This window comes from Lolium perenne, chromosome 4, assembly GCF_019359855.2.
Source record: "Lolium perenne isolate Kyuss_39 chromosome 4, Kyuss_2.0, whole genome shotgun sequence".
Taxonomy (NCBI): Eukaryota; Viridiplantae; Streptophyta; class Magnoliopsida; order Poales; family Poaceae; genus Lolium; species Lolium perenne.
This window is the reverse complement of record NC_067247.2, coordinates 331,723,967-331,750,312: the sequence shown is the minus strand read 5'-3', so window position 1 is coordinate 331,750,312 and position 26,346 is coordinate 331,723,967. Positions and strand designations below refer to the sequence as shown.

Sequence of the window (26,346 nt, the reverse complement as noted above, 5' to 3'; positions counted from 1 at the left end):
TATATAGGAATGATTTATTCTAGGGTTTATGGTGTACTCCTAATATTTATTTAGGTTGCTGAGCTAAAGATTCAATTGTCTAACTTAGTTGGATTAATCCACTCCTTATTGCACTAATTCATGGATATAGTCTTATTCCACTTGGTATTTGGTTATCTCACCACTCCAAGATGAAATGGTTTACAACCCAATACTTTAGTTCCAAGGTTGTCCTTTATTCTTAAATAGGTAAAGCTAGAATTAGTATGATTGGTCTCTCTCATTTGGGAAGGTCTTTAACACTAACCTAAAGTCATTCTCCAAAGATAATGATGTGGTCACCAATATCCATGGTTAACATAAATGGGTTCTCTCTTTAGGAAATATCTTGAATAATACTCTAGGGTTCCCCTTGAGGATGATGATTTAAATGCATGGATGTATATCCAAGGTTTAACTCAAGGTTTGTTAATGCTTCTCTAATAATTAGAATGGAACTCTCACCTCTCTAGGTTTGATGCTTAACTATTTGGAATAGAGAAGAATATATTTTTCTAGAGTTGATCTCCTTGTTATGTTTCCAAGAATAAAGTAGAATGAATACCATGAGGTTCATGGTAGGATCAAGGATTGATTTAAGTCATGGAAAGGATAAGTCAAGAATGACTCCTCCATTTTATTGTTACTTGATCTGCAATTGAATTGGTGTTCATATGTTATGACAAGGATTGCCATATTATAATATTTTTTTAAGATCAAGTAATTGATCATTGAGTAAAGTGTTGTTGTGTTGATTATCAGTTCCATTTGATCTAACCCCTTAGTTCAAACTATCTCTACCCAAAACAAAGTTTTAGCAAAGTCACATTGAGGTTTATAGCGCTTGACTTGATGAGCTACTTCAATTCCACCAAGGTCAAGTGAAACTTCGCCATCGTGATCGTTTTACTTTAAAGCGAAAATTCCCAGTTTTCTATGCATGAATGCAATGCACACATCTGTTTCCTCTATTTTTGTAACCCCATTACCTGGGATATTACACCTGCCCCGACCTCGCCACCCTACCCGTGCCCCAACCTAGCCGCACCCACTTCCTAAGCCCTGCCCCGACCCTAATGCCGCATTTTCTTGCACGCACGACGACAAGCACTGCCAAAATGCGGAGCAGCCACCAAGAACAAAAATTATTCGAAAAAAGGCAAAAATAATTCAAAAAGCGGTGCCAATTTTAAAAATATACCCGTGGCGCACCACGATGGTGCGGCCCGACTATATGCGTTACCCCGTGGTGCACACGGGATGTTCGCCATAGGTAGCAAAAAGAGGGGCACCACGGTTAACCTTTTTGTAGTTGTGACTAGTGAGTTGATCCATATTGATATATATGGATTCGTAATCATGATCTCTCGGTCGGTTTAGCTCCTATGATTAAAGTTCTAGCCTCAAAAGTTAGGAATTTCATAACATCTAAAGGAATGTCGAACAACCTTTAAGGGAACTTCTATGGTGTGAGGGTGAAGTTTCTTTTTTTTTGAGATTTGTGAGGGTGAAGTTGAATGTGTAGAAGTGATGCATGTAAAATTCATACATGAACTTTGTAGTTTATTGATACATATTACCATATTCTTGCATCATATACAATGCTATATCCATGTTTTATATATTTAATTTTGGGATTACCAATGCTCCCCTTTATTTAGGTTATAACTGCAGAACATGTAAACCCTGTTTTGTTTATTCTTATCTTTGAGGGGCATAAACGAAGTCAAACGGATCTGGGATTTTTCGAGGATTAATATTTCATCAAGAGAAACACCTGGAGCTCTAGAACCTCGCGAGCGAAGCCCTGATGGCCAAACGGGCCAAGGTGACGTGGCCACTTACCTAGGCCACGCCACCCATGCTCGTTGGAGCATCGAGCGTCCGCAGCGGTCCTTTTCCGACCCTACATCAAGGTCTTGACCTAAAACGACCATGTAACGGCCCGCCAATGCACCCCAAGAAGAGGTGGCCGCAAAGACACAGAAAAACCAAAACAATACTAGGACTAACGAAGATTGGAGGGGGATCAAAACACCGCCGAAGATGTCGCCGGTTGGATCTCCAACCTCTTCAACGTCATCAACACCATCAACATGATGAAGAGGGAGGATTCCACCTTAGGAATATGAGTTTTGGAAGTAGCTTGATCTATCTCATGCTAGCATTGTTTTAATAACATGTGCAAAGATCTAGCCGTCACAAGCAAGTCGTCATGTGCTCCCACTAGAGAAATGGAATCCTTAGAGATTAGGTGGTTGCATGATGGTTGCGGACTAGCCGACTTTGAAGTCGCGCAACGATATCTATAACTGGTACCTATAAAGGTTCTCAGGCCGACCCCAATGCAAGCAGCGTGACGAAGATGTACCAAATCTTAATCCAAACTTCCACCTCAAGACCATGGCCATAAGAGCAAAATTGAAGAAATGCATATGCAGATATGGATCATGTTGCCGTTTATTTCCCTCGATGATGAAAGAAAAACCTACATCTACTAGAAGCCATACCCCCTCCCACCCTCTTCTAGCTACCATGGCCGTCGGCAGAGAGGGGGAGAGAGGCCGACAAAGGAATCAAGAGGTGGGCTAAGGGAGGAGCATCGCATGGCAGAAAAAGCCACGGGGACAAGTCGAGAGGAGAGTCAACTACGGCAAAACTATGTTTAAACCCCTTATCCACCAAGTACACACGTGTTCGTTGCAAATATTTCGATGAAAACTACGCATGCAAGCATGCATGGCAACAAAAGATAATGATCGGAATAACCTCAAGATGTACATACCCCATATTCAATATACTCTTAAATGAGTGTATTATATTTTTTTTATCAATCTTAACCTACCTCACAGTTTTTCTAATATACCTCAATACAATTTTTCGATAAAGAATATATATATTAATATCGCGAAGATACAAATTACACCTATCCTCTGCACCAATGCAGTGTCTAGCGGCAATACAGATGCACACAACAACAACAAAAATGTATTACATAAAAGGGAATTCCCACTACAGTGATCAAAACCTAATAGAAGCATCACAAACACCACCAATACAACACTAGAAGTCCAACCTCTCCAATAACGACGCCTCCAAGAAGGAAAAGAGCGCACACACACTATCGTCGCCGATCAAAGATCATAAGTTTTTCACCCTGGAGAAAGTCTGTGCTCACTAAACAATGCCTTTAACAAGGCCATTGTCAGACACAATGAATTAAGGCCAGACCTTGGATTTTCACCCTGCAAGGTAGAACGTTGAACTTCTCGCATGTTGCAGCCCCCACTAGCCAAAGACGTTGCTACGAGGCTAGAACACCAAGCAAGTTTCTCAACAGTGCAGAGACTCGACCCTCCATTGCTAGTCCTCCAATCCGACCTTCATGATATTCTCCGCCACTGACTTCACCGTGAATGATAATGTCAACTGATGGTAGCACAGAATAGAGCTTCGCGCCACTCCCTCGAGAACCAAATGGTCGGAATAAAAATATGGTTGCGCATGACCGAATACCACACCATCCAACAAACCCCAGGCAATAGGTGCACTGCTACATTCACCGGTGGAGCCTTCCAAAACTCACCGCTTCGGCCAGATCAGGAAGGACATGCTTCAAGCAGATCTTCATCTTCGCTCAAGAGGACCCCTAGGACCTCCACCTTTATTCATGCCAGGCCAGCAGTCCCCACGCCACTAGCTGGCCGCAGAAGAGATGACGAGCACAAAATCCGGCGACGGTTGCGAAGCACCTTGCACCTCCCAAACAGCGGGTAGCTAGCGGTGCTGACCCGCAAGAGGAGCCGCACACATGGCAGCAGAGTGCCACCACGCAAATGCAGAGCCCGAGGCGCCGCCGCACCAACTGCCCGAATCTTCCTGTCCGTCGCATGTCCGGCACCCGGCGTCGTCCCATCACCGTTGCCGCGCCATCAGCCACGGCTGACCGGCCCTTTGCTCGAGCAGCCCCCGCGCTAGCCAACCGCCTCGACTCCTCGTGCGAGAAGACGATGCGGCGACCCGCCCACCTCCCATTGCCGACGTTTGCCGACCAAGGCGCCACCACCACCGCTAGCACTAGCGGCGGCGATGGCGAGAGAGGCCTGGCGTGAAGGACATGTCGAAGGAGATTGGATTGCCCGGAGCCGCAAGCACGTGCAACCTGGACCGTTATGTTTCTGTTTTTTGTCCACCTCAATACAGTTGCCGTAAAAAATCATCGGATCCCTTAGTTTTTCAATATATCTCTTTTACGTGAAAGAAAAAGTATATACGTAAATGGTATAAATTATGTAGACTTAAATTATTTTTCCATAAAACTTATATTGGTGTATATAATGTTTAATATTAAAATATATCAAAAATAATAAAGTGGTATAATTTGTTTATCTGTGTGGTATGTTTGAACGTGGAAGTGCATACACCAAGGAGACAAACTTGCAATCCAAAACTTTATCACAAGCGGACATCCCGTTCCATAGTTTTTGTCGCAAATTTGGATATATGTAGACATATTTTGCAAATATATATGTTTGAAACTACGTCCAAACTTATAGAATGGAGAGTAACTAATACCGGAATTACATCTAAAGAGCGACCTTCCAACAATTATATCAAACCCACATGACGGCTTTCTCTAGATAATTAAAACAGTACTCTAAACGCACAGGACTACGCTTCTCTTAGAGCTAGGTGTAGAGCTGGCATTATCGATTGGCCGACCTAGCGCTACGTACGGACGATCCCCACCCAAAGCGAAAAAAGCGAAAGAGTGCTCTCTATGTTGCGTTGCGCAGCCAAGCCTCGCAAAGCTGCCAAGATCACGGGAAGACATAGATGGAAATAGAATACTCCGATAATGGCGAGCTAGAATCACACGAATGATTGCAACGCAACAATCAAACACCACGGATCGATCGATCAATCCCGTCCTTGTCAAAGCTCTCGTTGTCTAATGTACGTCTTTGGCCTGGCCCCTCCAGATCACAGGTTGATGCCGATGGATTTGGCCACGACGAGACGAGTGAGCTATTGTTCTGACAAATCTTTTTCTCGTAGGTTTGGCTTCAGTTAGAAATGAAACCGAAACTGTGTTTTGTCAGCATCAAAGAAAACAACACGAAAGCGGTCAGCGCAAAGCCACCCGACGCTAATGTGAGGTCGGCGCCAAGAGCAATAGCTCCAAACTTTCAAGAGTGCTTCGGTGTTGTATCGGCGCCGACCTGCATAACTCTAGCTTAGGCTGGTGCCAACCGGGGCGGTAGTGCGGGGCGGGGCGAGAGCGCGGCGGTAGGCAGGCGAGATGGTAGCGCCGGGCGGTGGCGCGGGCGCCCGGCGTTAGGGCGCGCTACCGCCCGCCTATAGCCCGCGTTGGAGGCGAGAGCGGGGCGAGAGGGAGGCGAGAGCGGTGCTAGTGGGTTGCGATAGGGAAGCGGTAGGAAAACGGTAGGGAGGAGAGAGAAGTGAGAGCTGGGCCTATAGCCCGTGCACTGGCACCGTGGAGTGAGAGTGAGGTGAGAGTGGGGTGAGAGTGAGGGAAAAGCTGACGTGACGAGGCTATAGTGGGGTTATGCATTGGCACCAGCCTTATGGTAGTTGGCGCCGAACTTAGTGGCCAGATTTTAAAATAGTTTCACCGGAATCAAATGACTAATGAGACATTAGTTTCGCTAAGCGGTCAGATTTGTCACAAAAAAAAGAGTGAGGGCGTCTCTGCATGCATACAGTGATGTCTAATGCCTTTGGCTTGTTGGCCCCTCCAGATCGATAATAGGCTGATGCCGATGGATTAGCATTTGCACACATGTGTACAGTGATGTACCCAGCCGCCCCTCGCGCGCTGCAAGTAGGTAATCCAGGACAAGCAGCTAATGGACAGCTTCTGATCACAGGTTGCCTACTGTGTCTGGGATTGGTCGTTAGCAACCGAAAGCCCTACGTACGACCGGGCCCCGGCTCACGTGCGAACAGAAGCCGCCGCGCCATACGTACGTATGTCGTCGTCGTCGTCTCCCTTGCGCTGCAGCTGTGAACTTGAGTCAAGTGCCAGGTGAGGCACAGTTGCTCTTCTCTTGAACTCTTGCTTCAGGTGACTGCGACACCTGAGCCAACAGAACCAGCCGAGGCTGATTGAATGGTGCATTCATTCACTCGCTGCCTGATCGGTGGTGCTATAGTGCTATGCATGCATGCTGCTCCAGTGTAGATCAATACTATATGGGAGTTTTTGGATTCACCACTGCAAGACTTTGAGCTTTTCGCATAAGAAAACTAAGAGAGAGAGAGAGGTAGAGGATGTACATGTTATTCATGGGCCATGCATAGCTGACTCAAAATCGGACTAATTGTAAGAAAAACTGTAAGTTGTCTTTTCTTTTGGCTTTTGGATTATGTTATCTGTGATGTTATAGATGAGTTGTGTGACTTGTGTCGTGTGTGAACCGAAACTGCCCCCTTTTTTGAAAATTTTGAAACTCGCTAAAAATTATATAGTTACATAAATACATCGAGATTCTAGGCTAGAAATTTCTTTTGCCAATACATTGTATTTTGGAAACGGAAATATTTTTATACTTACACGTATTGGTGTAGGTGTTTCCATCACCGTCCATTTTGCTTTGAGATTCAGATAAAATGAGGAGAGAGAGAGCTACTTTTCCATCTACCACGGTGAGCGGGAATCTCGAGGAACAAATCGACGGTGACGGAAACACCCACACCCATGCTTGTAATTCAAAATCCATTATTTATTTTGGAAAATACAAAAAATACAAATTTCTGACAAAAAATACTCGTATATAACTCAAATATATTATTATAAATTTGTTTTTTATAGCCCAAAATATAACGAGTTTTCTAAGGAAACTTTGCATTGATATATAGGGCCATGTATATGTGTTCCACAATTTAATTTTGAATTTTTGGAAACTCAATAGTAAATTTTCAATTTTTTCAAAAGAAAGTCATAGTGGTGCATCGGGGCTGCAAATTCGTGCCCAAGAAAGGAGACAAAGAGAGAATCATTTAGCAAAGAAGAGAGGAGCGATTGGCCTATCTAGAGGGGAAGGCAGACCCGACAGCAGTACTTCTGCAAACGATAAGGTCCATCTGCACTTTGCTGGCGAGACCGTAGTCAGCATCACGAAGAAGCCGCCTTTTCTAGCGATAGCGCACGGTAGGATGAATTTGTTTTTTTTCTTTTCTGAAGACCCAGTAAAGTGGTGGCTTTTAGTGTTAAGCAGAGTAAAGAGGTTTACAGTCCAGCTCTGATGTTGTGGCGCGGGATCCGGCTATGGCTGCCAGTTTCGGCTCAACGTCGCCTGGTCCTCGATGTGTGTTGCTGCTCGTGTGGCCGTGTGGGGGGTCGTTTTCTTGCCGGCGGCTAGGTGGAGTCATGTTTCCGGGCAGCGGTCTCGTGTAGTTTGGGCTTCGAGCTGCTGGGTGCCGACCTTGAGCGGCAGGGGAAACAGGGTTGTGCCGCGTTGTGGCTCGAGCTTGAGCGGTGGCATCTATACTGCTTTTTACTATTATACTAAAATCATCGTAAAGTATTAGGAAAAAAATATTTAGGTCAACAATGTAAAAGCTGTACTACTACTAGAATCATCGTAAAGCATGTTTTTATGTTATGTGTATTTGGTGTCAACGATGTGATATTATTTTACTATTTTTTTGGTCAACTTGATAAAGTTAGATTTTGACTAAACCTAGAACGTGAACTAAGTTAAAAAAAGCACCTTGGAAATTTAACCGACGTCAAATAATGTAAAGAAAATTGAATGTAGTGCGTACCGCAATTTCCTCCCTGTGCCTTCACAGGGACCATCGCGTCTCGCCAATCTATCGTAGCCGCTACGTCGAGAGCTCTCTGAAGTTGAACTCAGCCACGCTTCTGGTCAGAAGGCTCAGGAGTAAAAGAAGAGTGGAATTCCGCTACTAAATCTAAGTGAATGAGGAATAAAGTGTAAGTTAGTTATTCAAAGTCCATGATTCTGGAAACTAGCGGATCTGAGTGCATGTCAAGGGGGCCAATGCCCCCCCCCCCCCCCCCCCCCCCCATGATTTGAATGTGCATTGAAGTTTTTTTTGGAGAGGTTAAATTATAGAATTTTGTGCATTTTTCCCCCATGAACTCATGTATTTCATTTTGCCCCCGACAACTTCCACCAAGCTCCGTCATTGACTCAGGACATTGGTACTATATACAAGAGGTAGATGAGTAGATTGTTTTGTTAGAGAAATAAGAGTGTAGCCCCTTTCAGTTTTTTATGGGGTCCTAAAAATTTCACGATCGATGTAAACATATTGTAACATTATCCTTTTAATTTAAGAGCGGTTGGAGCCTCTCCTGCTATATATTCTTAAAAAACTGGTAGATGAGTAGTTGTCAATTTCAAAAATATGGACATTGATTTTGTGTACAATGGGTAGATGAGTCATAGAAAAACAATGTGACTGATAAAAAGCTAGCATATCTGAATTTATATATAAGTGAAGGTTGGATAGTTGAGCTAGACAATCTTGAAGAAGATCAATGAGTTAATGTAAATTTTCTTGGTTAATAATATAGGTAGGCTTATTTCCTGGAATTGGTCCGGGCCAGCAATCTTACCAGCAAGATTAATTAAGGGGAAGGAGGTGGTGCAATAACATGAAACCCATTGTGGAAACACTCGCCCTAAAATGTTCACCATGGAACGAAAACCTATTAGCACTACATAACAAGAATTTTAACTTGTAACAACACAATTTCAACAAGATGGAAACAACACAATGTCAACAACATGGAAATTAACACCCAAGAAATAGAAAAGGAAACATGAGGTTGTAAAATACGCCTCAGGCGTCAAAGATAATAAAGCCCCTCCATCCGGTGGAGATGTTTTCATGCTTTGACCTAACAATGTGTAGCTAAATTAAACAAAAAAAAATCCGGTTTGATTGAAGGAGAAAATGCCTTTGCAATCAACAAACCAAAGTGATAAAATAAATAGATGAATTCATGCTATATTGTTACTATGATAGTAAATATTGACATTACCGGAGCACCATGTGTACACCAACACGTGTTGGTTCCACATGGTGAAAACTGAAACCCACAAATGAATGTAGTCAAATATGTTACTATTGAACTTTTTTTCCAAGAGTGAGAAAGGGAATATGGTGACCACAAGAGTTGAGACTGCTTATTAGTTGGATTCTTAGGGTGTGTTCGGTTTGGGGATGGGGTGGAATGGAATGGAACCATTCCATTCCACTGGCACGGAACCGTTCCATCACTGTGTTTGGTTTTGACAAAAAAAATTGTCACGGAACGGTTCCATCCTTGTGTTCGGTTTTAGAATGGGATGGGAATGGAATGGAATGGGTGAGATAATCACCCGATTAATTATTCTAAACTCGATTAATTATTTGCTAAACTTGATTAAGTAGTGCTAAACTTAATTAATTATTGCTAAACTTGGTTAATTATTGCTAAACTTAATTAATCAGCGTGTGACAGTCACCCGTTCCACCTCGTCCGGCCGAATCGGAGGAACCACTTCATTCCGGATCTAGAGGGAATATTCCATTTGGAGGAACCACTTCATTCCATTCTAATTTGCAACCGAACGCAGGAACGGGCTCTGGGTGCGGAACGGTTCCATTCCTTTCCACCCCATTCCCAAACCGAACTCACCCTTAGTGTGAGAGAATTACTTTCATGGTGTTCATAGGAATGTTAGTTAGCCCTTCATTTTAAGTTATATTTTTCATGGTTTGATAATATTATTGTTTGAAGCCACGAAAAATTACTTGATTCATATTATATGCTTTTATACAAACCCCATAGTGCCACATCGTGATACAATTGATTCTTATGGCTTTTAACTTAAACCACTGAATGAATAAATAGCTAGTATGAAAATTTTATAGTGCAACCTAAATGTCAGTTGTTTCCATAAAAACCCTCAATGAAACTTCTGGACATGATAGTATACATGTCTAACAAGACACGAAATAAAAAAAATGCAACTCGGTCATGCAACAACCAATTTTGACGGTTAACGAAATCACTATATCGATGATAAAATCCTAAGCTATCTCAATACGTGATTTTTGTGGGATAGCCATCCCCATATACCATGACAAAGTTGTGTGGTATTCAATAAATTGTCACTATCTCGGTAACAAAGGTGACCATTCCAATAGGGTTTCCACAAGAGTTTCTATGTGTTTGTGCGCGCCTATATTGCTCTATATTTGGCCACACCATATATATACAACATGAGTAACCCATGATATAACTTCAACAAAATAAACACAACAAAAGAAAATGTATATATGATTCAAAATTTAAATTGCAGTGTAGTATGTGGAGCCTCTCCCCCGTCCCCTCCTTTTTTTTCGATAAAGGGCGCTTTCATTACTTTTAAAAGTATTACACCCGGCCTCTGCATAACACGATGCACACAGCCGCACACTCACAAAGTGTCATAGTAGCACACACAAGGTATATAAAAACCAACAGTGAAGGACTAAAACATGAAGGGACAGCTAAGACTCCGAGGACTCTATCCTTAGATTACGCCGCCATCCATGTTGGGAAAAAATATCCTTCGCCACATCCTCCAACCGTGTAGAAACCTCCATAAAGAGGTCTCGGCTCTCTGGCTTCTGAAGCAAGGACCATGAACGGAGCAAAGCGGTGGATCGGTAGATAACCTGCAAACATGAAGAATTAGTATCATGGAAAATCTTGTCATTTCTACATAGCTAAAGCGACCAAATAATGGCAATCGCCCCCACCCTAATAAAAGTTTTATACCTACGATCCACCCCATTGAGCCAGCCACCAAAAAAATTGGCAACACTCTGTGGAGGATACAAGGTCGAACCTATTTGGGTTATTGACCATATAGATCTCGCAAATTGACAGTTGAAAAAAAGATGGTTAATTGTCTCATCATGATGACAAAAGACACACTTTTTACTACCTTTCCAATTACGCTTTACAAGATTATCCTTAGTAAGAATTATCCCCCTACGAAGATACCAAGCAAATATCTTTGTTTTTAGTGGTATCTTCATAGACCAGATTTTTTTATTAGTAAATACTGGTGTATCTGATTGGATTAACGCTTTATACATTGAATCTACTGAGAATTTTCCACTCTCACTTAGATTCCATCTAACCACATCGGGTCCCTGTGTCAACTGAACCCTTTCGAGTCATTGCAGCAAAGTATTCCATGCTTCTAGCCTGGGGCCTAGAAGATCTCTTCTGAATGCCATATTAACCGAAGATCTCTTTTGAATGCCATATTAACCGTTGCAATGGTGTCAGATTTGTGGCGGACAATACTGTATAAAGCTGGATACTGTTCCCGAAGGGTGGTATTACCTAACCACTTATCCTCCCAAAACCGTATCTGAGATCCATCCTTGATCGAGAAAGATGTGTATGGGAAAAAGAATTTCTTTGTCGCCATAAGACCAGCCCAAAAGTGTGAGTCACCAGGTCTTCAAACCACTTGGGACAAAGCTTTTGAGCCTACATACTTTCTCTTTAGAATCGTTTGCCATATATCTTCTTCTGAAAGAAGTTTAAATAACCATTTTCCAAGTAGGGCTCGATTTTTGATCTCAAGATCATGGATACCGAGCCCCCCTTGGTCTTTTGGTCGACAAAGTACATTCCATTTAGCCAGACGATATTTCTTTTTTTCACCATCTCCTTGCCAAAAGAATCTAGATCGGACATAATCCAATCGGTGCAAGACCCCTTTAGGCAATTGGAAGAAGGAAATCATATACAGTACCATATTGCTTAGCACTGAATTAATGAGAACCAACCTTCCACCAAGAGACAGTAGCTTTCCTTTCCAACTCGTTAGGCGTTTCTGAAGTCTTTCCTCGACTTGTTTCCACTCAGCTATAGTAAGTCTCCGATAATGAATCGGAATACCCAAGTAGCTAATTGGAAACTGACCAATCCCGCATCCAAACAGATCGGCATGCATATAAGGAAGCCTCGTCTTGAGCTTCACCGAAGCAAAACAATTCACTTTTATGGAAATTGATTTTAAGACCAGAAAGCTTCTCAAAAGCTGATAGTATCAACTTAAGATTCGTCGCTTTCTCAATGTCATGTTCCATAAATAAAATTGTATCATCGGCATATTGAAGTATGGAGAGGCCGCCATCAACAAGATGTGGAACTACTCCTTCAATAAGACCGTCTGCATATCCGCCACAATGTTAAACAACATAGGTGACAATGGATTGCCTTGCCGCAATCCCTTTTTTGTCTGAAAGTAATTGCCCACATCATCATTGACTTTACGGCAACACTTCCACCAAAAATGAAATTGTGAACTAAAGAACGCCACTCTTGTGAAAAACCTTTCATCCGGAGTGTTTGTTGTAGAAATGACCATTTTACCTTATCATATGCTTTTTCAAAGTCTATTTTTAATATAACTCCATTCAACTTTTTCCTATGGAGCTCGTGCACTGTTTCATGCAAAGTGACCACCCCATCTAGGATGTTCCTTCCTTGCATAAAAGCCGTCTGAGACGGGCGCACAACATGATCAGCAACCGAGTTAAGTCGTAAAGTTGCGGTTTTTGTGAAGATCTTGAGGCTAACATTTAGGAGACAGATAGGCCTAAATTGTTGAATCCTCTCTGCATCTAAAACCTTAGGTAACAAGATTATCTCACCGAAATTTAGACGAAACAATTCTAGTTGATCTTCGTGCAATGCAGAAAATAAAGCCAAAAGGTCCGACTTAATAATCTCCCAGAAGTTTTGATAGAACTCTGCTGGAAAACCATCAGGACCTGGTGCCTTATTATGCTCCATTTGGAAAACCGCCTTCTTGTTTGCTCCTGTGATACATAACAGTTGGAATGGGTTTATCAATTAAATGAATAGATAGAATGTACAAAGGCTATACATTTTAGATTTTAGAAAAATGTTCTAGTCGCATGCTGATATCGATAAAAGACTTCACGATATGGCTGGACATGTTATTTAATACTAGGACCGAATAAAGAGTGTGATTTTCATAGTCAGACCTTGTGGCAATTGGGATCATGACGATAGAACTTGGCAAGATAGCCAATCTATACATGATTGAAACTCGGTTAACCACAAGAGAATCATTGCAACATCAAAGAATTTATTTTGAGATGATAAATGTGAGTATGTCTCAATACGTGCTATTACTGGATATTCGTCAATCATCACATGATTTTTTTGAGGTACTCAATAAATCGTCACGATCTAGGCAACAGATGGCGGCCATGCGAATAAATGAGTTCCGCGTGGCGCGCGTCCATACGGCTCTAAATTTGGCCACACACCGACAAATGACATGAATTCCTCATGAGATCATTCAACATGCCAATTTGATGTACATGTAGCCAGCATTTAGGTGATTCAAAATTCAAATCGCAGCGCGTACCACAGGCGGATGTACACGTAACGGTTGGATTGGGCCTATCGCGTTAAATGAAAAGATATAATGGGCAACGGCTATAATATCTCTATTTAAGAAAAGATACGCTCCAGGCGCGTGTTGGTTATGTTCTCACGGAGCTCTCGGCGGTGGCGCCGTTAGCAATTTCCGTCTCTGGGATGACGGTGACGGCGTGTAAGTTGTTACAACATAGACATATATATTCCTTTTATTTTGAAAGAAAAAAACAAAGATGTTGGTATATTTGGTCATATTTTCCTTGAAAATCAAATATCTTCTCCCTTTACATGTTATTATCTTCATCATGGTTAAACGCAGAAACACACTCAAGGCACAAATCCTAGGTTAGCTAGAACAATGGTAGTCAATAGGAGAATGGTGAGGTGATTTGGGTACCAAGCAACGACCAGAGTCAGAGTTTTTTTTTTCATTACACAAGTGCCATATTAAAAAGCTCAAATCAGAAATCTGTCACGGCCACAAAGCACAATCCCAATATAGAGCTGCTCATCATGACATGGACAATGATGGGGAATTCTGAAAACAAGGAGAATTGAGTGATACAAAAGCACACAAAGGCGTAAAAGGGCGACTCCTGAATAATGACGCACTAACCACGGAGCAGTGATCACCTTAGCCGGCCGGGGGAAGAAGGACACGTATTAGCGAAAGTCGACGACCAAACCACGGTGGACAGCGCGAGCAAACAAACAGACGTCCGTCCGTCACCGCCGTCAGCTGCCCGTCTCGGGCTGTTGCCTAGTTAAACGGCTCCCTCGACTCGCCTCGCCCCGCTCCGCTTATAATACTCCTTCCTCCTCCTCTGTCTCAGGCCATCGCCTCCTCTTCTTCCTCACCGGAAAGTTCACTTCCGCCACCACACTCTCCTTCACAGCTCGTTTGCCACAAGACACACCCTGCCCGCTCCATCCTCTGTTGGCGAGCTGGCGAAGGTGGCTGCCATGGCGATGGAGAAGGCGGACGGCAAGGAGCGGGAGAAGATCGAGGCCGTGCGCAAGGCCATGCGCAAGCAGGCGCCGCTCACCGCCAAGCAGGTAGCTTCCGTCGTCTCTCGGCAGACCGCCATGCCTTGGCCGGATTGATCGTTTTCCTAACGCTCGTTCGGTCTCTCTTGTCTCTCAGGCGGTGTACTGCAACGACGCGTGCGTGGAGCGGTTCCTCCGGTCGCGCGGCGACAGCGTGAAGAAGGCGGCGAAGCAGCTGCGGGCCGCGCTGTCCTGGAGGGAGACCATCGGAGCAGGTACGCCCAGCTTCTATTCCGTTCCACTCTCTCTACCTGAAACTCTATCTGATTATCCGGCCAGTTTTTTTGAAATCCGTGGCTGGCGTGGGGCGTGAACAGAGGAAGAAAGGGGCACTTCATTTAATGGCGCCCGCCCTGTTTTTGTTCTGTTCTCCCACCTGCGAACCAGTGCATTTTAGTCGAGTCACTGTGCGTCCGATTTATTGCGCCGGGTTATTTGCTTGCCTTCTTCCTCCCCTCTCATCTCATTTGGCCATCGACAAGTACATCTCGGAACAGTTGCGCCCTTGTTGTTACTATGTTCGGAGACGCAGTTTTGATTAACTGCGTGTGTTTGTGGTTTGCGCAGATCACATCATCGCCGACGAGTTCTCCGGCGAGCTGGCGGACGGCATGGCCTACGTCGCCGGCCACGACGACGAGAACCGCCCCGTCGTGGTACGCTTACGTGCACCTGTAGCAATCATAATCCAGTTGGGCGTAAATGTTCAAGCGAGCTTGTCTCTAACTGATTTTTTTTTTTTGTCGTTGGCAGGTGTTTCGGATCAAGCAGGACGACTACCCCAAGTACCAGCCTCAGAAATCGTAAGTACAAGATCAATCACCCTCAAATCCTTCATACCAACCGTCAGACTCGGACGTAACTAACACAGCACTGATTGATTCTTGGTTCCAGGTTCGTGCGGTTCCTGGTGTTCACGCTGGAGGTGGCGGTGGCGTCCATGAGCCGCTTCGTGGACCAGTTCGTCCTCCTCTTCGACGCAAGTAAGCACACACTCGATCCACTCCGTTCATTACCTTGAGACCAAAGAGGAATGGAAAGCAGAGGCAGGTAACGTGCAGCAATGGTCGCGTTTGACATTGCTGCAAACGCGGCAGAGCGCACTGACTCTGCACTGGCTGCAGTTATCTCCTCCACCGATCCGTCAGAGCCGCGCACATGCGGAGCGGCGAACGAAACCTTCATTCGCATTGCACGATCGTTCTGCAACCTGCTATCCCTGTCTGCCCCCTCCACTTCTCTTCTCTGTCTCCGGCGCATGGTCAAGCGCGGCGCGGTCCCCGGCCACCGTATGTGTGCGTACCGGCCGGTTGCTTTACGCACCACGCTAGCCGTGCACGGTTCTCGCTACAGTTTCAGTTTGCGTGGGCTTCCCGCCGGTGCGGTTTGAACTCGTAGCCAAAATGATTGGGCCCGAGATCAGCTTTGCCTTTTGCCCGAGCTGAGCTGCGTGGAGTGCAAAGCGATGAGCCGTAGAATCTGCAGGAAAGCGGGAGTGTGTACTGTGTCTGCGTGTGGGAACGTACCCCGAACTGGTCGAGTGGTCGTTGACGAGACGCGTCAAATCCGAATCTTACTCTGTGACTGAATGAATGATGTTTGCGCAGGCTTTTTCCGGTCGGCGTCGGCCTTCCTCAACCTGCTCATGGGCACGCTCAAGATCGTCGCCGACTACTACCCCGCCCGCCTCCACCGCGCCTTCGTCATCGACCCGCCATCCCTCTTCTCCGTCATGTGGAAGGTAACCACCAACTCCGGCCATCACATGGTCACATTCATGCTGCAATGCTGATCAAGAAAGTAAACCTGTTCTTGTTCGCAGGGAGTGAGGCCGTTCGTGGAGCTGGCGCCGGCGACGGCCACAGTGTGCTCGCTGGACTTCGAGGACTCGCTGGAGGACGCCTCCTTCACCGCCTACCCGCGCACGGCCTCCCTCCGCTTCGAGCCGTCAGGGGCAGCCATCCTCACCACCATGCCGAAGCCGGGCGGCGGCGGCGGCGTCGTCGGATCCGCCTCCTCGCGCTTCGCGTTCAGCGTATCCGACAACGCGCTCAAGCCGTGGTACCTCTCCACCACGCCGGCGGCGGCGCCCCTGGCAAACCCGCGCTCCGTCGTGCCCTCCTCCAGCCCGTCCCTCGTCGGCGCGTCCCCGCTCTCCGCGCGCTCCTTCTCCTTCGCCTCGCCCGCCACGCGCACCACCCCCGTCCAGCACCACCGCGCGCCGCCCACGCCGTCCGCCGCCGCCAAGGCACACAACAAGACGACCCCCGCTCCGGCCCCTCTGTCGACGCCTCCTCAACCGCAGCAGTTCCCGAGGACGCCGCGCCCGTCCTTCCTGCAGTCGCCCTTCACGTTCCGCAAGGACGGGCAGGGCGTGCGCCGCGTCGAGCGCGAGCGCGACTCCTTCCTGCCATTCCTCCGCTTCTACCGACGCCCCTACGACGAGATCTCCTACCGCGCCAGGATGCGCCCGCCGCTCGGCGGCCTCATCGCCATCGTCGACGACAAGTTCAGGCACAAGCCGGCTCAGCAGCAGCAGCAGCCGCGCCGGCACGCCGCGGTGCTCCACCACCATCACCAGTACCAGCAGCACCACCACCACCATCACAACCACCAGCACCAGAGGATCTGATCACACCCGTGCTGCCATGACGTGCTGGCCGGCCGCCTGGAGCCCCTGAACCCGAGAAAGCGATCGAGCGTCTTCGATCTCCATACAGCTTACAACATAATCCAATGCTATATCTTGCTAAGTTAAATCTTTTTTTGGCAACATTTCCCCAGCCCCAGTAGTATCTAGTATGCGTATGATACCTTTCTTCATCATTGAGCCAATGTAAAATAACATCCCTGAAATTGTGAGTAAAATCGGCCCCCTTTCTGCTCCGACTGTTTGTTCGATCACTTCTCTAGTTCTCTGTGTGTGTTACATTGTGTTGCTGATCTCAGATTACCAAGCATGGTCGTCGCGGGTCAAAACTTTTCTCACAGTTTGTTACCCTTACGTTTGTGATAGACGTCACGAAATCATTGACTCTTTGCCATTCACAACGGCTCAACGCCACGAGCCAACACTTTTGGAGGAAGAAATTTATGAACCGGAGGCAGCCCGGCCGGTTCAATGCATTATGACGACGCATCATTTGCTTACTCAGCCTGTGATGGCACCATGGACCGTTGAAAATTTTCAAACGTCCAAAGAGAAAAGCAACTCACATTACGTGGAGAGCCACGACAGTTTCTTCCTTTTGTTTCCTTTTCCATCTTTTACAGTAACCCTGTCGGCTACCTCACTGATTAAGCACATGTAGCCCAGCGACATGTATTACATGGAGCCTAGCTACATGTATACGTACGCTTACGAGTTCCAATACGCCTTTTGATTTGTTTTCTTCCCCTGTGTGCTACGTAAGTTGGTTTTACTTTGAGGCGATGATCAGAGCAGGGTTGCTGACGCTTTAGGACTTTTTCCCGCAAGAGCTTACAAAAAGGAGCACCAAAGCAAAGCAGGCCGTGGAATTGAACGACGGTCGACGGAGCACATCATTTCTTACTGAATTCAAGTTTAAACTTTTGAATAAATCCGTAGTAAGCATTGCGATACAGCGGCGTGAACAGCTTCTTTTCCTCGAGCTGTGGTAAAGCCAAGAACGGTGGGCATGCATTACAATCTTCTTTTGCGGCGACCTAAACAATTGATCGATCGCCTGCGACAGGTAGTGACCAAGTAAGCTTGCTTTCATTGATCCAGAGGCAGGATCTGGTTCAAGTGTGGACCTAGATCGCGAGCTATATATACATGAGTAGCTGCTTTGGTTCTGTCCCAGGAGGATCCATCACTGCTCCATTTGTGTTTTAGTAACACGAGCTAATTAGCTCTGCGATCCCTCCTTTTCACGTGATTACAAGAAAAATATGAAATACATCTTCCTTTTTATGGACCGCGTGCTGAAGTTTGCTACGACCCCAAAATGTCGCTGGACTCGAGAGTGTGTCCGGCGTAGCTTGGTGCAGCATACTTGTATTGTTTCGCTATGTAATGTAAGGTAGGTATCCGCTTGGACAATTGTGTATAACCCATCTTTCCACACAAGGAGCTCGCTCATCCAGTGCACTCCTGCCGTTGAATATGCTCCATGGTTGTACACACCTTGATGACTTCCAAAGGGCCTCAAAAGAACAGAAAAGGCCATCTATATCTACACCATGATTGGAACCGTCTTGAATTCAATCTTTGTGTTCTAGGACAAGATGTTCTGATTTGAATCTCCGTAACTGCCCCAATAAGTAAGTAAATTAAAACAATATGAACTTTTAAAAAGGTTTCCTTTTCCTGACTTTTAATATATGAAGGGAATAATCCCTCCAATTTCCATTTTAAGGAAGATGATTCCAGAAGATATGTATGAGCTTTTAAAACACTTGTTCTTCCAATGCCAGTTCGTGAGATCTATATGATCAATCATTTAGGTAGGTCAACCTTTATACCCTCCGAAAAGCATTGCAAATATTTTTAGCAATTGGCTAAACGGAGTGGAAGCTGGGTTTAAAGTTCTTATCAGAGTGGGAGTGATTGCCGTTATATGGTCGCTTTGGCTATGTAGAAATGACAAGGTTTTTGATAATAAAAGATCTTCTCTTATGCAGGTCACCTACCGATGTACGGCGTTTCTCCGTTTATGGTCGTCGCTTCAACGCTTGGAGGATAGCGACCTCTTTATGGAGGTGCCTTCACGATTGGAGAAAACATCGAAGAATTTTATTACCCAACATGGGTGGCTGCATAGTCGAAGGATTTTGCCTCCTACAGTCTAGTGATTTGTTTTTTTTCAGATTACGTACTCTTGTAATTTTCTTTATCGGTGTGTTTTGAGGATCAAAAACGGCTGTGTGCATCCCAACTATGCAGAGGCCGGGTGCATTGCTTAAACTTGAGTAATAAAGCATCCTTTATCGAAAAAAAAGATATGTATGAAATATAGAATTTTTTTTGCTTTTTTTCTTAGTCGACTATGAAACAACTATTTTCAGTCGCCAATATGATTTGCTCAAAAATGATATTTTGATTCACAAACTGTGTATGGGGGTCAATTGAGATTTTTTTTTCTTATGAATCATTGAGAATATCATGCCTTCAAAACAATTTCTACGTAGGTTGTCTGATGATTACGATTGCAACACATGGGGCCTCTTCGGTGTATTTACAAATCCTTGATTATAAGAAAAACACCTGCGCCGGCCCACTCTCTCCGTCAAGGTCCTGGCTCGGGCCGACGCGCCTGCCTCAAGCATGGAGGTGCCCTTGGCTACTGCTGAGGCCCTTGTCCTTGGGGCTATCCCTGAGCCGGCGGCGCTGGAGGCATGCCAAGCCTCCGTCCTTGGGGCTTCTCCCGAGCTGGCGCTGCTGGAGGCTTGCCAGTCCCCTGACCCTACTCCAGCGTCTCCGGGCATCCAGAATGCCGCCTCGCCGACCATCTCCTCCCTTGCCTTGGAGCAGTCGCCGGTGCGCGCCACGCGCTGGGCGGTGCCGCCCGTGTCCGCGGCCAGACCGGCTCGCCGCTGCTCTAGGCTGGCGGGGGACAAGGCGTACATCTCCATCGTCGACAAGGCCGTCCAGCGGAAGAAAGCCCTCAATGAGGGCTCCTCCGCGCCTGCACCCCTGCCGCGCCGTGGTGAGCTGTTCGCGGACGACCTGCTGGCCATCGCCGTCCAGGATGGTGCTCCTCTGGCTTCTGAAGATGTTCTCGCGCTCGCCAATGCCTGTGACCTGCCTTCCAGCAGCCTGGGGCTTGGCCTGGGCACCCCGTTGCTGGCTAACTCTCCATGTTAGGCCAGCAATCTTGCCTTGGCGATCTCTGTGCCTCGCATCCCCTCTTTCGCTGGGATGCCGCCTGCCTCTCCTTAACCACCCAGCGGCGCAAGGGTGCCAACCTTAGCTACTTGGGGCTCCAGCCCTCTGTTCTGTATGGTTGCTTAGCCCCAGCCTCCACCTTTGCTGGGCTTTTTTGCTTACATTCGAACTGCTTCTATTTCCCTTATGACTGCTCTGTCAATTTCATTGTAATCTGGACTATGTTTGTTAACTCTGTTCCTCTATATCCCTGTGTCTCTGGCCTTTGGTGTTTTTGTTGTTTCCAATGTTAGTTAAGCTCCTCCTCGAATGTTGGAACATTCGCGGCCTTGGCGGACGTCAAAAAAGGGATGATGTCCGTGCGGCTGTCGATTGCAACCCACCCTCGATCCTTTGCTTACAGGAAACTAAGCTTACGGACATCTCTTCTTTCACCGCTTCCTCTTTCCTTCCCCAAAACCTTAGATCCTTTGTGTTCAAACCGTCTGTCGGATCCTCAGGCGGGATTCTTACGGCCTGGGATGACAGGGTGCTCGATCTTACCCATCACTCCATTGACGATTTCTCTGTCACCACCACCTTCTCCCATCGCTCCGACGACCTTCTGTTCACCGTTGTCAATGTCTACGGACCTTGCACTCATTCCCTCAAAACCAGTTTCCTTTCCTCTCTTGAGCAGATCTTTCCCTCTCTCGCAGGTCCTGTTGCTTTCCTGGGAGATTTCAACCTCGTCCGCTCCCCTCGGGATAAGTCCAATGGTTCCATCAATGCCACCGAAGCCGCCTCCTTTAATGACTTTATCAACACCCTCGGCCTCCTTGAGATCCCTCTCCTGGACCGCCAGTTCACCTGGTCCAACCAGCAGAACCCTCCTATCCTCGCCCGCCTTGACCGTGTCCTGGTCTACCATGAGTGGAGTTTCGCCCTTCCAGACTCTACGCTGACGTCTTCCCCTCGCCCCACCTCTGACCATGTGCCCATCCACCTGGAGGCCTCTTCGAAGGCCCCCAGGAGCACCGTCTTCCGGCTGGAAAACTCCTGGCTGTCCCACTCCCACTTCCCCCATCTGGTTACTGCCAACTGGGACAGCGTTGGCCCACGCCACTCCCACCTTCCTCCTGTTGGAAGACTTTGTCTCCGCCTTAAACGTATTCGGGCGGCTGCTCGCGCTTGGGCCAAGGAACGAAGGATGCCTTCCATTTATCTTCTAAACTGTCGTACGGTCATCTCTTTTCTTGATAGACTTGAGGAACACCGCAACCTCTCCCAGCTGGAGCACGACCTTCGCTCCCTCGCAAAAACCCACCTCAGCCAAAAGAATTTCGAGCGTGCAACCTACTGGAGGCAAAGAGCTAAGATCAAAAACTGCATCCTGGGAGACGAAAACTCTCGCTACTTCCACCTTTGCGCCTCTGGACGCCTGCAAAAAAATCAAATCAAAAACCTGGAAGCCGATGATGGCAACCTAACCTTCTCTCACTCTGCCAAGGCCTCCATTCTTCACACCTTCTTCAAATCCCTTCTTGGCACCCCGCTTCCGGCCAGCAGTAACCTCAACCTCCCCCACTTAGTTCAATCCACCTCTCTTACCCCATCCCAAGCCACCTCCCTCATTCGCCCCTTCACCCTGGAAGAAATTCGCGACTCCCTCTTCTCTATGAACGACAACTCCAGTCCGGGCCCTGATGGCTTCGGCCCCGCCTTCTTTAAGAAGAATTGGGACCTCGTCAAGCACGATTTGCTTGCTGCTCTCGCCGGCTTCCACTCCCTTACCACCGACCTGAGACCCATTAACAAGTCCCATATTGTCCTTCTCCCCAAAAAAGCTGGCGCTAACAAACCAGAAAACTTCCGCCCTATCTCCCTCCAAAATTGCTGCCTCAAGGTCCACTCTAAATGCCTCACCCTTCGCCTTAAAGGGCTTATCCCTTACCTTGTCCACCCGGACCAGACTGGCTTCATCTCTGGCCGCTCCATCGCAGAAAACTTTGTTTATGCCGCTGACATTGTCCAATCCTGTCATCGGCGCTCTGCCCCCACCGCTGTTTTTAAGCTTGATTTCCGCAAAGCTTTCGACTCCATTAGCTGGGATGCCCTGGACCGCATCATGCGAGCCAAAGGGCTCCCTGATCTTTGGTGCTCCTGGGTCAGTCTTCTCAATCACTCTAGCCAAACTGCGGTCCTCCTAAATGGCATCCCTGGACGCTGGATCCAATGCCGGCGTGGCCTCCGCCAAGGCGATCCCCTCTCTCCTTTCCTGTTTAACATTGTTGCTGATGTTCTTCAGCAGATGCTCCGCCTTGCCTCCCTCTCGGGGCTCCTCCTCCATCCCCTGGTCGACGACCTACCCTGTCCCGTCCTCCAGTATGCTGATGACACTCTTATCATCATTCGTGCGATCCCAGAGCATGTTGCCAATCTTAAAAAGATTCTTGATGACTTCTCCGCTGCCACCGGCCTAGCCATCAACTTCCACAAGAGCACCTTTGTTCCCATTAAAATCAACGCTCCCGTCGCCACCTCCATGGCTGCTGCCTTTGGGTGCGAGGTCTCCTCCTTCCCTCAAACCTATCTTGGTCTCCCACTCTCCCCCTACAAAATGCGCTTCGGAGACTTCGCCACCATCATGACCAAAAGCGACATGCGTCTCTCTGGATGGCGTGGCCGTTGCCTCCCCATTGGCGGCCGCTTGATCCTTGTCAACTCTGTGCTCACCTCTATGCTCTCCCATGCCATGACCGCTGGGCTCCTCCCCGTCGGTGTTATGGAGGCCATTGACAAAAGGCGTCGCGCATTCCTCTGGACTGGTGAAGAAACTTGTCATGGCGGCCAATGCAAGGTTGCCTGGGATGACGTCTGCACCCCAAAAGCTCTTGGGGGGCTTGGCGTCATTTCCCTCCCAGCCCAGAACTCTGCTCTCATGTCCAAATTCCTCACCAAGCTTCACTCCGACACTTCTGCCCCCTGGGCTTCCTGGTTCCGCCGTATGTATGGTTGGAACAACTCTCGGGATTTAGGCGATCGCCACCACCTCGACACCCCCATCTGGAAGGACATTGTGGCAGGGCTCTCCTCTTTCCGTCAGATCTCCAAAGTTTCTCTTGGAAATGGTTCCTCCACGGCCTTCTGGCTCGACTGTTGGCATGGAACTCAAACCCTCAAGGAACGCTTTCCTGACCTCTTCTCTCACTCTACCCGCCCCAACATCAATGTTCAGACCACCCTCTCTGTGGGTCTCCGTGGCTCCCTTGGACCGCGCCTTACTGCTGCCGCGGAGGATGACCTGCGAGCCTTGACAATCGAGCTTAACCTGGTGGATCTCCGCCTCGAAGTTCCGGACCTACGCGGCACTCGCCTCACTAACAAAAAACTCTCAAACAAGTGTTTCTATGTCAATTCTTTCAGGCATTTGCAGATTGATGACGTTGCGCCGACGGTTTGGAGGAGTGCTGCCCCCTTAAAGTGCAAGATTTTCTGCTGGCTTGCCCGGAAAAAGCGTCTCCCCACAAACGAGCGGCGGTTCAGGCACCACCTCTCCACCTCCGCGACTTGCCTCTCCTGCCCCCTTGATGAAGACACCGACCACATGCTGCTCTTCTGCCCCCAGGCAACGGAAGTTTGGGGTCATTTCCACCACAGCTTTGACCCTGGCGCCTACACGAGTTTCTCGGACTTTTGCCTTCAACGCAACTGTACCTACGAGGAGTCCACCATCAATACTGCCATCGCTTGGTCCATCTGGAAGCGCAGAAACGCCCTAGCCTTTAATGGCGTCTCTGAGGACCTGGCTCTTGTCTCCCGCAGATGTATAGAGGATATTAGGCTCTGGGCCTATAGATGCACCACCCCCTCCTCTACCTCCTTTCTAAATTCCTGGTGTAATGGTTACGATCCCCCCTGAGCTCCTCCCTCTCCTAGCTTCTGCCCCTCAGATCCCCTTCTAGCATTGTAACAGAAAACCCTGTATGTTCCTTTGGTTGATATAAAATTGTTCAGGCTGGCGTAAGCCCGCCGTAGTCCAGGTCAAAAAAAAGAAAAACACATAAAACTGATAGGAATGCATGTGTAACCAAAAGATTAAAAACACACTAATTTCTAACCTCGTGTGTTTGGTTTGTAGAATAGAAAAGGCACAAGAGTATCAAAGTCAAACTGCGTGAAGTGGTATAATTAGGATGTTACTATGAGCTAAAAACACGCTCTTGTACACTTTGTGCATAGGAATTGTAAAAATAGGTCCGAGTGGATTGTAAAATTCTTGTATTTTCCAATTGATATCAAAGGAAAACTTTCTCCGTTTCCTACTGTTATGTTCTTTTAACCAATCGGATGTATAGTACCACGAAAGAAAAATCGCATTCCTATGATGTTACTCCATTTTCCCTAAAAACCATAATGACCGTTATGACTCTTTTCGGAATTATTAATTTACACTCTATTTTGGAGGAAAATTGCAACCACTCAAATCTATTGCTATAGTTTCTTCCACGTTTTTGTTAGGCACTCATTATGCTAATTCACCTAGTGATCCTTTAGTTCGACCAAATTTTATAGGTTTTTAAAGAGAATTTAGATCCTCGTGGATTTTTCATATGTGAGTTCTCTGATTCTCATGATTGGAATCCTTTGTTATTTTATTATATGGATCTAGATATCAAAGGAATCCTATATATATATTCTAAAAATCTTATGAATCAAATAAGCACTAAACATGAGAATTTTTCTATAGAGTTTCTTTAGTTCGATGGAATGATGTTTTTCAATATTCACATGGGTTGTTCTCTACGCTATAATTCCATAGGTATGCAGAGGAGGTTAGATCTCTTGGAAAAATTAAGGTGTGTGTATGAAAACTATGGCATCTTCTCAATCTATACGAATAAATATTGTGTTTTCTTGTGGTGTGGCCGAACAAAGGGCTTCTTTGTTAAGGATTATCATAGGAATTTTAAAGAATTCAAAATCCTTAGGAATTCGCCTATGATTGTTGATTGCTTGTAGGACTGAATTATGTAAAAAAAATCGTCCTAAGAATTCTTTGCACTCCATTTCATAGATAACCTATCATCTACTCAGACATCTTGGTAAGTCCTTAGTTGTCCCCGTGATGAAATCAAACAAGAATTGTTGCGTACAAAATTATATGGGTTTGTAATGGGCACCATTGCAATCACCCCCGTGTCTTTTTTGTTCCAATGTTTTATAATCTTTACGAATCAGAGAAGGCATAATTTATGTTTTTCCGATTATGCAGGATTCCACATGTCATGTCACCCCATTCATATGTTTCGTAATTATGATTTTTTCTTTTCAAATCGTACAAACCAAAGATGTACCGAGAATACCTTGGCGGTCGCCACCGTTCATGCACAAGTGATGAAATCAACCGAGTCCATAGTCACTGAATAAAAAGAAATAATAGCAAAAGAGGTATGTAACACAAATACACAATATCGAGGACCATGGCATGAAGTCATCAGACAGCCTTTTTTTTTCTGACAAAAAAGTCATCAGCCAGCTAGGCTGCCATCAACCATCTCCCAGGCTTTCTGTGGGGCAAAAGGCCCTCCTATGCATTTGCAAAGATCTTTTGGGGCGTGGCACTTGCGTATGTATTTCCAGACTTCATACTGAAAGTATACCGGTAATGCAGTCGTGTATCCATGTGCTGTTGTGCCCGCTGCAGCTAAAACGGGCTCAGAATCTGCGTGCGTGTGGTGTCGATGCGCACTGCAACTGCAAGAGAATTCAGGCGAAATACGTACGTACAGAGCTCGCACGAGTTTTAAGACGAAGAAAAAAAAAAAGTGCAGAGCTACCACGAGTTTCATGACGGAAAATCGAGAAGAGAAGGGCTTAGCGAGGGCGCTTAGCGCACGGCGGAAGGCGGATACGGTGAAGTCACGGACCAGCAGGGAGACGGCGTTTACAATTCGGTGGTACAGAGGGGTACGTAGTACAGTAC

General features: G+C 46.5%; 1 protein-coding gene across 1 annotated transcript; it reads left to right on the top strand.

The window, feature by feature from the left end:
- The first annotated feature begins 14,324 nt into the window (after window positions 1–14,324).
- LOC127296468 (uncharacterized) lies at window positions 14,325–17,416 on the top strand. Its single transcript, XM_051326550.2, has 7 exons — window positions 14,325–14,539; window positions 14,628–14,745; window positions 15,098–15,186; window positions 15,284–15,333; window positions 15,425–15,513; window positions 16,138–16,271; window positions 16,353–17,416. Exons 1-7 carry the CDS (start codon window positions 14,447–14,449, stop codon window positions 17,160–17,162), a joined length of 1,383 nt encoding a protein of 460 aa, XP_051182510.1. The 5' UTR covers window positions 14,325–14,446; the 3' UTR covers window positions 17,163–17,416.
- The last annotated feature ends 8,930 nt before the right edge of the window (window positions 17,417–26,346 follow it).

Bases quoted from the DNA above. Each gene is read 5' to 3' on its own strand.
- LOC127296468 (XM_051326550.2), top strand. From the start codon at position 14,447: ATGGCGATGGAGAAGGCGGACGGCAAGGAGCGGGAGAAGATCGAGGCC. The intron at 15,187-15,283 runs GTACGCTTACGT...TGTCGTTGGCAG, and splicing joins ACGAGAACCGCCCCGTCGTG to GTGTTTCGGATCAAGCAGGA. The intron at 15,514-16,137 runs GTAAGCACACAC...ATGTTTGCGCAG, and splicing joins CGTCCTCCTCTTCGACGCAA to GCTTTTTCCGGTCGGCGTCG.